The 12098-nt window shown below is 40.3% G+C and overlaps 1 protein-coding gene across 1 annotated transcript; it reads left to right on the top strand.

Annotated features, from left to right (window-relative positions):
* Nucleotides 1-284: 284 nt before the first annotated feature.
* On the top strand, nt 285-11425 carry LOC118078223 (vomeronasal type-2 receptor 26-like). The gene is made up of 6 exons (XM_060281303.1): nt 285-331; nt 1418-1709; nt 3914-4795; nt 7289-7516; nt 9030-9168; nt 10524-11425. Exons 1-6 carry the CDS (start codon nt 285-287, stop codon nt 11423-11425), a joined length of 2490 nt encoding a protein of 829 aa, XP_060137286.1.
* The last annotated feature ends 673 nt before the right edge of the window (nt 11426-12098 follow it).

Here is a 12098-nt window from a genome sequence, read left to right as displayed (position 1 = left end):
CTGCAGAGTCAGATATCTGAACAGCCAGCATTTCATTGTAGTGCTGAAGTTTCAAATTGTGTATCTTAATTGTCATTCAATGTACGCTTTTGTGAAATTGTTGTGGTTAAGGATAAGATGTCCCTTTGAGTTGAGTGTTGGCAGAGCCAGCTGCCACTCAAACTATCTTGCTCAGATCAGATCAATAGCAGTAATAATATGGTAAACTGAGAGACAGGGGAGATTTCATGTGTGGATGGAAGCTTGCCATCAGGATGGTGATTTTCTTCCTTCTGCTTCCAAACATGGTGTGCAAAGAGCAACCTTCCCCAGAACTGAATGAATTCCCTTTGTAAGGAATTGTTTCCTTCTACAAAACTGTGGTGTGTGCATGTGTTAGTGGTTCTTTATGTTTGTATAGTTGACTGCATGTTTCTTTGAATTCATGTTTCCTTGATTTATTCGAAAAAGACTACACACAGTTCCCATTATAATTATCTGCCTGCACTCTGTGTAAATTCTCTGATTCGAATGTAAAGAATTATGTCCAAACTTCTCTATACATTCTGCAGATACAGATATCTGAACAGCCAGCATTTGCCCCCTTCCTTCCTTCCTTCCTTCCTTCCTCTTTGCTGGTTGATGACAGCCATTTTCAGACAGAAAGCCATGCAGGGAAGGAGGGAACAAGATCTGATGAATGACAGAGGAGGAGAGATCAAACAATTCATAGATCTGGAGAAATCAGACAAATCCCTTCTTTCTTTGTCTCTCTTTTGGTGGTTGACTGCAGTCTTTTCAGGAAGAAACCATGAAATCCAAGATCATCAGTGTTCCCATAGGAATAAATTTCATGCTTTCATTCCTAAATGGCTTTCTAGCTAGGAATGCCAAGCTGTGTAAAGATAACACAGGGTGAAAATCAATGCACATTCCCACTTGTACAATGGAACTTTCTCCTCCTCTCATTTGCATTACCCTCAATATCTTTTCCAGAAGGTTGGAGAACCATTGGAGAACAATTTTTTGAAGTGACAGTCCATGAGTAGAACTCCAATCTCACTGTGTTGGAAACTTCTCCAACACTACATGAAGAATGTAAATTTTAATAATAATAATAATCACAAATGGAAATACTGGATCATAGATATTAATTAATTAAAGCATCCTTCAAAGAAACAGGGTTTTTAAAAAATGATTTATGCTATAAAACAACTTAATAAAGAAATCAGTACTACAAACAGAATTATATCATACACAAGTCTAATAACCATAACATAGCTGTTTTCTTGCCAACGGGATTTAGCTAATGACTAACTTTCCTGGCTGTGACCCCTCTTTATAGCTGGGCACTTTCAGCTCTTGGATCTAGATGCAAACAGTGTTAAAATAATTTACTTTAATTTTCCAATGAAATTGCAAGTCCCTTCATTTGCAGAGTGGTGACAAAGTTCTACCAGCATATCCTAGCCTTGGTGTTCGCTGTTGAAGAGATCAATAAGAATCCCAATATCTTGTCCAATGTCACTCTGGGGTTCCACATCTATGACAGCTACGATGACCCAAAGATGACCTACCACAACACTCAGGATCTGCTGTTTAACTCACATAATTTTGTGCCCAACTACAAATGTGGCATCCAGGAAAATGTAATAGGAGTCATCGGGGGACTGACCGCTGAGACCTCCTCAACAATGGCAGATATCTTAGGTCTTTACAAGATTCCACAGGTAGAATTTGATTATCCAAACAATGGCAATTTTCAATTTTTATGTACGAATTTGGTGACACAAAAAGTGAAGTCTGTATTTTTTCTTGTTATTATCCTGTCCTCTGGCACAATGAAGTAGGTGGCCTATACAGAACATAGTAATATTCTGTCTATCTATCTATCTATCTATCTATCTATCTATCTATCATCTATCTATCATCTATCTATCTATCTATCTATCTATCTATCATCTATCATCTATCTATCTATTGATCTATCATCTGTCTGTCTGTCTGTCTGTCTATCATCTATCTATCTCTATCATCTATCTATCTATCTATCTATCTATCATCTATCTATCTATCTATCTATCTATCTATCTATCTATCTATCTATCATCGATCATCTCTATCCATCATCTATATCTATCTATCTATCTATCTATCTATCTATCTATCTATCTATCTAAAAAGGTAAAGGGGCCCCTGACCATCAGGTCCAGTCGTGTCCGACTCTGGGGTTGCGGCGCTCATCTTGCTCTATAGGCCGAGGGAGCCAGCGTTTGTCTGCAGACAGCTTCCGGGTCATGTGGCCAGCATGACAAAACTGCTTCTGGCGAACCAGAGCAGCGCATGGAAATGCCGTTTACCTTCCTGCTGGAGCGGTCCCTATTTATCTACTTGCACTTTGATGTGCTTTCGAACTGCTAGGTGGGCAGGAGCTGGGACCGAGCAACGGGAGCTCACCCCGTTGCAGGGATTCGAACCGCCGACCTTCTGATCAGCAAGCCCTAGACTGTGGTTTAACCCACAGCGCCACCTGGGTCCCATCCATCTATCATCTATCTATCTATCATCTATCTATCTATCTATCTATCTATCTATCTATCTATCTATCTATCATCTATCTATCTATCATCATCTATCTAATTGTACTTGGAGAATGACAGCTCCTGGCTTTGACTTTGTGAGGTATACATGTAAGCGTTGGCTGTCGTGGCTTTCCATTTACATGCAAGATGATTTCACAGCCTGGTTCTCTTTCTTGCAGAATTTTGGTTGGGTTTCTTTTTGGAGAGAATGCATTTAAAAAATGAAACTTTAGGCTAAGTCAGATGAAAGCCATACTGCATTTCTTTGGTGTTATATTTGGTAATAATTTGTTGTTGGGGAGTAGATTCCTGCTTCAGTTCTGGAGAGACCAACCGGGGATGTAAGCTTCCTTGAGGGTCCCCCCCCCATTGATTCAATTTGATGCTTGACTGACACACTTATGAATTTTAATGCACATTTTGTGTTTACTGTCAGCCTACTGTTATTAATTCTCTCCCTCACAGAAACCCCTGGTTCATGCAGCTGGGGCATTCCTTTGTTGATCATTCTCTTCCTTTATTATAGCATATTTCATTTATGAAAAATAAAATTAAAAAAATCCTTCCAGTGGCACCTTAGAGACCAACTAAGTTTGCCATTGGTATGAACTTTCATGTGCATGAAAGCTCACACCAATGGCAAACTTAGTTGGTCTCTAAGGTGCTACTGGAAGGATTCTTTTTTTTTTTTTGACTACGTGAGACCAACATGGCTACCTACCTGTAACTCATTTATGAAAGATAGCATTGCTGATGCAGGTAGGTAGCCATGTTGGTCTGACGCAGTAAAAAAAAAATTCCTTCCAGTAGCACCTTAGAGACCAACTAAGTTTGTCATAGGTATGAGCTTTCGTGTGAGAAGTGTGCATGCACACGAAAGCTCATACCTATGACAAACTTAGTTGGTCTCTAAGGTGCTACTGGTAGCATTGCTGATGCTCTTTCATGGAACCTGACAGAAACGTTTTGCCTGCTGATCTCACAGGCCAGAACCCAGGCAAATGTGATTCCACCAGCAGTGTGGGACCTGAAGACCTGAGTCTAAGAAGGCTGTGTTACTTGCATCCAGCACTTGTGTATGCTATATATCAAAATGCAATGAGTTTTATGGTCAGGAGGGACTATCAGCTGTTACAATCTGTATCAATGGGTAAGAGTGTTGAGTTTTGCATTGAATGCGGGAAATGGTAGTCATTCTGTCTTTCTGTTTCATGCTCTTGTTCCTACATGCTTTTTTTTGAAGGGGGAATTTCAGCTTAAGAAAGATGGATATGTGCCAAGGTTTTAAATAAAATACTGAACTCCTTCTCCAACATTGAAATGGTGTCCTTTTGTTTGTTTGTTTGTTTTAGATTTCATATGGCTCATTTCAACCAGAATTGAATGATCAGTTGGAGTTCCCTTCATTTTATCGCATGGCCCCCAATGAAGCCCTTCAGTATCAAGGAATTCTTGAGTTACTTGTGTATTTCAGGTGGAAGTGGGTAGGTCTGATGGCTATAGATGATGAAGGTGGAGATCATTTTTTGCAGACCATAGAGCCAATGCTTCTGCGGAATAAAATCTGTTCGGCATTCATACGTCAAATTCGTAAAGATTTGCATAAAGTCCTTGATCTACAAAAGGTCGCAGAAACACAGAAATATTTGCCAGCTTTTGCGGTAAGCAAAGCTGATGTGATTATTATATATGGAGAAACCTCTTCTATTTCATGGTTGCCATATGCTATAGCAGGAACTAGATTTTTTCAAGAACTGCATCCTGAATATCCGGAGATGGTATCTGCAGCAAAAGTGTGGATTACAACAGCCCAAATTGAATTCACATCATGTACCCTTCTAAAGATATTGGATATGGATATGGAAGGGCTTCATGGTGCTTTATCCTTTGCAATTCATTCAAGTCAACCGGGCGGCTTTAAAGAGTTTCTTCAGAATGTACACCCCTCTTGGAAAAAGAAAGATGGTTTTATCAAGGAATTTTGGAAACAAGCATTCAGCTGTAAATTTCCAAACGATATGGAGCCAATAGACACCATATGTACAGGAGAGGAGATGCTGGAGAGCCTTCCTGCCCCTTATTTTGCCATGAGTATGACTGGCCAAAGCTATGCTATCTATAATGCTGTCCGTTCTCTGGCACATGCCTTACATATCACATACTCATCCAGAGCCAGCTACAGAATAATTGAGACCGGGGGCCGACCATATCCTTGGAATGTGGAAACATGGAAGGTAATACTCCCTTTTGTAAAGCATCCAGTTTACTTGCAGTTATTGCTCTGATGTGTCCCCTTCTGGGATGCCATTGGGAGCCAAGGACTGCACCCACATGAAAGCAGCAGATTGATAATGGAAGGGCCCCTCAATGAGAGTCCGAGAAGTGAAGCAACCCCAGGTTGGGAGAATGGCAGAAGAAAGGAAAGTTCCCGGGAGAGACCTAGGAGTCTCTGCCATTGTTTGTGGGTGGCTGAGATGAAGCGCTATTTCAGGTACAGAGAATAAAATTTTTCATTGGTGACTCCCAGACTATGGAATGCTGTTCCCATGGAGGCATTACTGGCTCCCTTTGGGCACCAGGAAAAATGTTTCTTCCCAGTCAGGTTTTGGACCTATAACTTGGAGAGTTTTGGATGTGCTCCATTTCAGCTTTGCACTGCTTTTAATTTTTGTACTATATTGTAAAATGCTTTGAGTCAACGTTTTGTAAAAACCCAAGTGACCTACAATTCAATAAATAATAACTGGATCATATCTATATGCTTGGTAACACTTACAAAGAATTGTAGCAGATGAGTAAAGCAGGGCTTACTCTTTCAGAAACCATTATTAATTATTATTATTAATTTATTATTTGTACCCCACACATCCAGCTGGGTCCCCCCAGCCACTCTGGGCGGCCTCCAACAAAGAACAAAATACAATAAAATGTCACAGATTAAATAATAATAATAATATTTATTTATTTATTTATTTATTTATACCCCGCCCATCTGGCCGGGTTCCCCCAGCCACTCTGGGCGGCTTCCAACAAAATATTAAAATACAGAAATCCATCAAACATTAAAAGCTTCCCTAAATAGGGCTGCCTTCAGAGGTTTTCTAAATGTCAGGTAGTTGTTTATCTCTTTGACCTCTGATGGGAGGGCATTCCATAGGGCGGGCACCACTACCAAGAAGGCCCTCTGCCTGGTTCCCTGTAGCTTTGCTTCTCTCAGTGAGGGAACCGCCAGAAGGCCCTCGGCGCTGGACCTCAGTGTCCAGGCATAATGATGGGGGTGGAGATGCTCCTTCAAGTATACTGGGCCGAGGCCGTTTAGGTCTTTAAAGGTCAACACCAACACTTTGAATTGTGCTCGGAAACATACTGGAACCAATGTAGGTCTTTCAAGACCGGTGTTATATGGTCTCGGCAGCCGCTCCCAGTCACCAGTCTAGCTGCCGCATTCCGGATTAGTTGTAGTTTCCATGCAGGTTCTGATTAAGCTAATCAGCCTGTAATCTCCAGGATTTCCCTGGATCCCTTTTTCAAAAAGATGGTGTTATATTGGGCTATCCTCAAGCATGGAGCCTGATCTTAGGGAGAAGTTAGATATTTTAATTAGCAGTTCAGCATATTCATATATGAGCTCTTAAATAACTCAGGTAGATGCCATCCAGGGCAGGTAATTTGTCAATTTTTATTTTGTCAATAAAGCCTTGGACTTCATTTCAGGTCAGTACTATTCCCCTCAGTTCCTCAAACGTACTTCGTGCTGAGGGCAGCTCAGGCACAGGGATTTGCCCCATGTCTTCAACTGTGTAGATTCCTGGGAAAAAATAATTCAGTTTCCCTGCAATCTCCTTATTTTCTTTTAACACACGTTTGACTCATTTGTCATGCAAGAGTCCAAGCACCTCCTTAGCAAGATTCTTGCTACTCAACTATGTTTTGCTGCTGCTCTTTATGTTTTTAGCAACATGCACAGTGCACTTATTGCCTGCTTGCATTTATTTTACCAAATTTTTGTTCCTTTCCCCCTGCTCATTTCAAAAGGAATTCACTTTTCTACAGAAAGCCTTCTTGCTTCAAGCAATGCCAATAGTCTGAGTTTTCTCCTCTAACACATTTAAATCCTGCATTTCCACTTATTTGATGATTTACCACTCTCTTCCCATATCTGCTACCAAAAGCAGATTACGCTTTGTTGTGAATTCCTCACAACAGAGAAAAAGCATGCAAATCTATCTAGGAAAGCTGCTTGAATAACCTTAATGATAATATTACAATTCTTTACAGACTTTTAATCTCTCTTTCTTTCTCTAGCTCCACTATTTCCTTCAGAGCAAAGAATCCAAGCACCTCTGTAGCCAAATTCTTGCAACTCAACTATTTAAATAATGTTTTACTGTTGCTCTTTGTGATTTTAGCAATGTGAACCATGACATGTTTTTTACCTTATCTTCTTGCCTTCTTGCATTTATCTCACCCAAGCTTGTGTTCCTTTTCCCCTCCTCAATTCAACAAGAATTAAATTTTCTAGAGGAAGACTTCTTGCCTCTCGTAGTGGTAATAGTCTTAGTTTTCCTCCCTAAATATATTGGGCAGCACATTCAAATCCTGAATTTTCACTGGTTTGATTATTTGCCACTCTCTTCCCATATCTGCTACCAAAAGCTGTTGTGATTTCATATTTTAATGATAATATTACTATGCTTTTTGTACTTTAAAACTCTCTCTCTCTCTAGCTCCACTCATCCCTTCAGATGATGTCTTTCAACAACAGTGCCGGAGATGAAATTTCATTTAACAAACATGGGGAATTAGTAGGTGGATTTGATATTAGAAACTTGGTGACCTTCCCAAATGGATCCTACATCAGGGTCAAAGTGGGGAAGCTGGATCCTCAGGCTCCTCCGGGCAAAGAGTTTTCCATTAATGAGGACAGAATCAAATGGCACTGGAACTTGACTCAGGTAGGGAAAGAGCCATACTACCTCTCAAGTAGCAATATTCATGATCAAACAATAACATGGCTAAACAGTAATACTAGGAATAACATCAAATATACTTTGTCAATCCCCAGTAAGCTTGTGATATGTCCACTATAAATGTATAAGGTTTCCCCATAAATGTAGAAGGTTGTAGCTCCGCCATCAAAGGGATGACGTTGAAGAGGTGATGCGGAAAAGCTCAACCAGAGTCCAGTACCAGAAAAACACTACCTTCAGCAACGCCTCCTGGATTATGGCCACAATGGTATTTATAGGAAGCTCCAGCCATATTTTAACCCAGGCATCTTCATCTTCATTCTCTTTCCTGGTACAATCCATCTGCATTTATCATCTTTGAGTTAATCCGGAAGAAAATACATAAGATGACTGGAACCCTTCAAGTAGTAAGCAAACTGGATACAATCATGTTTAAAAGTCATTATAGAAGGCAGACCAGTCCCTTCCCTGAAGAAATGTTCTGCCCTGTAATAGCTGAAACCAGAGGCCCTGCTGCTAGACTTGTCATTGAAATCAGTTAGACATCACATAACTTATAGAATCATAGAGTTGGAAGAGACCACAAGGGCCATCCAGACCAACCCACTGCCAAGCAGGAAACACCATCAAAGCATTCCTGACAGATGGCTGTCAAGCCTCCGCTTAAAGACCTCCAAAGAAGGAGACTCCACCACACTCCATGGTAGCAAATTCCACTGCTGAACAGCTCTTACTGTCAGGAAGTTCTTCCTAATGTTTAGGTGGAATCTTCTTTCTTGTAGTTTGAATCCATTGCTCCATATCCGCTTCTCTGGAGCAGCAGAAAACAACCTTTCTCCCTCCTCTATATGACATCCTTTTATATATTTGAACATGGCTATCATATCACCCCTTAACCCTCTCTTCTCCAGGCTAAACATACCCAGCTCCCTAAGCCATTCCTCATAAGGCATCGTTTCCAGGCCTTTGACCATTTTGGTTGCCCTCCTCTGGACACGTTCCAGCTTGTCAGTATCCTTCTTGAACTGTGGTGCCCAGAACTCCCCCACGACCGAGCTTGTCTGAGTCTTGTTAGAGGCCTCCTTGGCATGACAGTGATTTTGTGCCCTGTATAAGAGAGCCATCCTAACTATGCTAAGACAGCTAAGTGCAGGTTATATGTAATTCATGGAAACATTTGGCCCTTCAGATGGAAAACTTTGGCCGATAGGAATGCTAATTCAACAAAATATGGAGAATCATAGGGTCTCTAAATGAGTTAATGACATTACATCAGATGTATAACATTTTCTAGTGCTTGCTGGGCTCAGTACAGAAATTCTAACTTTAGTGTTTAAGATGTCTGACATAATCAGTATTTCATCCAGTGAATATTGAACCTGTGCTCATATGGATATGTTATTCCATATCATTTACACTCCTATTTACTGGTGATTCTTACTGATTTAAGATCAATTTCCCAGGCATTTTCTTAATAATAACCTTTCCCTTTGGATAGGTGCCACCCCTTTCAGTATGTAATGACAACTGCCATCCTGGTTACCGGAAGTTAAAAAAGGAGGGGGAGAAATTTTGCTGTTATGATTGTGCTCCATGTCAAGATGGGATGTTTTCAAATGAGATTGGTAGGATTTACTGTTTTGCAAGTTAGCTGATATTAACTTTGGGTGCCCCCCCCCCCAAAATTCAAATCATGGGATAATATACAGTGGTACCTCTACTTACGAATTTAATGCGTTCCGAATGCACATTTGTAAGTCGAAAAAAAAAATTAAGTTGAATCCCATAGGAATGCATTGGGAGAAACAATTCGTAAGTCGAAGCAACCCTATCTAAAAATTCGTAAGTAGAAAAAAATCCTATCTAAAACCGCATCCAAGATGGCGGACGGAGCTCCATTCGTAAGTAGAGTTATTCGTCAGTAGAGATACCATTGTATGGTTCTTATTGTTCATATAGATAAGCTTTATATGGAACACTCTTGTTAATATTATCGGAACTTTTAATATAATAGAAACACAGGTAAAAACATTTCTGAGTAACACTGGAGTAATAATGGCATTATCTATTGTCTGGAAAATGTAGAACATTCCATTAATATTGTTTGTTATTTTTTTGCTAGTGTGAAAAAAAAAACTTTTAAAGCAGAAGACCTGTTATGGGCTTCTTCAATGAAGCATTGAGAACCCCCAAACATACTCCCCTCCTCACATTTATCTGGTGGATTTGTGTCTCCTTAGAAATATAGAAAGGGATGTGGGTGGTGCTGTGGTGTAAACCACTGAGCCTTTTGGGCTTGCCGATCAGAAGGTTGGCGGTTCGAATCCCCGCGGCGGGGTGAGCTCCCGTTGCTCGGTCCCAGTTACTGCCAACATAGCAGTTCGAAAGCCTGCCAAAAAGTGCAAGTAGATAAATAGGTACCTCTCCGGTGGGAAGGTAAACGGCATTTCCGTGCACTACTCTGGTTTCGCCAGAAGCAGTTTTGTCATGCTGGCCACATGACCCAGAAAAACTGTCTGCAGACAAACACCGGCTCCCTTGGCCAGTAAAGTGAGATGAGCGCCGGAACCCCAGAGTCGTCCATGACTGGACTTAACTGCCAGGGGTCCTTTATCTTTACCTTTTTAGAAATATAGGACCTTTCATTAGTAATATTTATTATTTTTGCTCATGTTGCAAAATTATCTAGCTTCCCCGATAATGGATATCATTTGCAGTGAATCTCTCTTTTCACTGCACAGCAGTTATTATTCTAAGAAGGGGAGAAGGGGGTCAAGAGCGAGTACACAAATACACACACATATATATACACACACACACACACACACACACACACACACACACACACACACACTTATTTGATGGCTGGTGTTCCCTTTTTGGAAGCCAATTGTTCAGAAGGTTTTGTAACCTATGGTGAATCTATGTTAGGTGGACTCTTGAAAAAGCTTGAGAACTATTTTCATTGAATTAAATTTCATTTTCCCCCCAGACATGGAAACTTGTGTCACTTGTCCAAATGATCAATATCCAAACAAAGATCAGGATCGATGCATTCCTAAGATTCCAAACGTCCTGGCTTTTGATGACACTTTGGGCATTGTTCTAATTTCCTTTGCTGTTTTGTTGTCTCTGACCACAGTTCTAGTGCTTGTCATCTTCATTAAATGCCGGAACACTGCCATAGTCAAGGCCAACAATAGAAGCCTCACCTACATTCTTCTCATCTCCCTCCTCTTGTGTTTCCTCTGTTCTTTGTTGTTTCTTGGAAGGCCTAATGAGGTGACCTGTCTTCTGCGACAAACTGCTTTTGGTATTGTCTTCTCTGTAGCCCTTTCTAGCATCTTGGCCAAAACCATCTCTGTGGTTTTGGCATTCATGGCTACTAAACCAGGATCCAGGATGAGGAAATGGATTGGTAAACGCTTGGCTTATTCCATAGTCATCTCCTCCTCCAGTACTCAAGTAGGGATTTGTATTCTGTGGTTGGGAACCTTTCCACCATTCCCAGATGTGGACACAGACTCAATGACTGAAGAAATTGTTTTGCTATGTAATGAAGGCTCAAGCATCATGTTTTATTGTGTCTTGGGCTACATGGGCTTCCTAGCCATTCTCAGCTTCACTGTAGCTTTCCTAGCCAGGAAGTTACCTGACAGTTTTAATGAAGCCAAGTTCATCACTTTCAGTTTGTTGGTCTTTTGCAGTGTTTGGCTCTCTTTTGTTCCAACTTACCTGAGCACAAGAGGAAAATACATGGTGGCTGTGGAGATTTTCTCCATCTTGGCTTCCAGTGCAGGGTTACTGGGATGTATATTTTCTCCTAAATGCTACATTATTGTCATGAGGCCTGAGCTTAACAACAAAGAACAGCTAATGCAGAGAAATAAATGAATATTGAACCTGGTTGTCTTCCCCCTGCACAGGAAAACATAACATAGTTACAGAAAAACTGGTACTATGTGAAATAATGACAGTATTTCAGCATTTATGATTATTGTGGGGTGGTTTTGTGATGAATATTTTTATTTTATTTTAATTGAAGTTATATTTCTTTGTGGGAGCCGGACTGAAGCTATTATCATAGGGTTGTTGTGAAATCATTACTTTTTATTTTAATTGAAGTTATAATACTATCAAAACAGAGTCTGCTTTGTGGGACCCAGTCTGAACCTCCAAAGTCTATTTCTGCACCATATGTCCATGCTTTTATTTGTGTTTTGGGTAATCTATACTGAAATGTAAAATGTGTTAATAAGTTGGGACTATGTGAAGGGTCTAAAATTCTTCAGAATTTTGTGGTGTGAAACGGACTTTTTAAAAGTAAATGAGAGGCAAGTCTGATATGTTCATATATATATATATATATATATATATATATATATATATATATATATATATATATAATGAGTTTGACCAAACTGCGGGAGGCAGTGGAAGACAGGAGTGCCTGGCGTGCTATGGTCCATGGGGTCACGAAGAGTCGGACATGACTAAACGACTAAACAACAACAACAATATTTATTATTTGTAAAGGAAATCTTTGATTCAATACTTTATTGCCTGG

This window comes from Zootoca vivipara, chromosome 13, assembly GCF_963506605.1.
Source record: "Zootoca vivipara chromosome 13, rZooViv1.1, whole genome shotgun sequence".
Taxonomy (NCBI): Eukaryota; Metazoa; Chordata; class Lepidosauria; order Squamata; family Lacertidae; genus Zootoca; species Zootoca vivipara.
The sequence above is the reverse complement of the archived record's forward strand: the minus strand, read 5'-3'. Positions and strand labels throughout refer to the sequence as shown.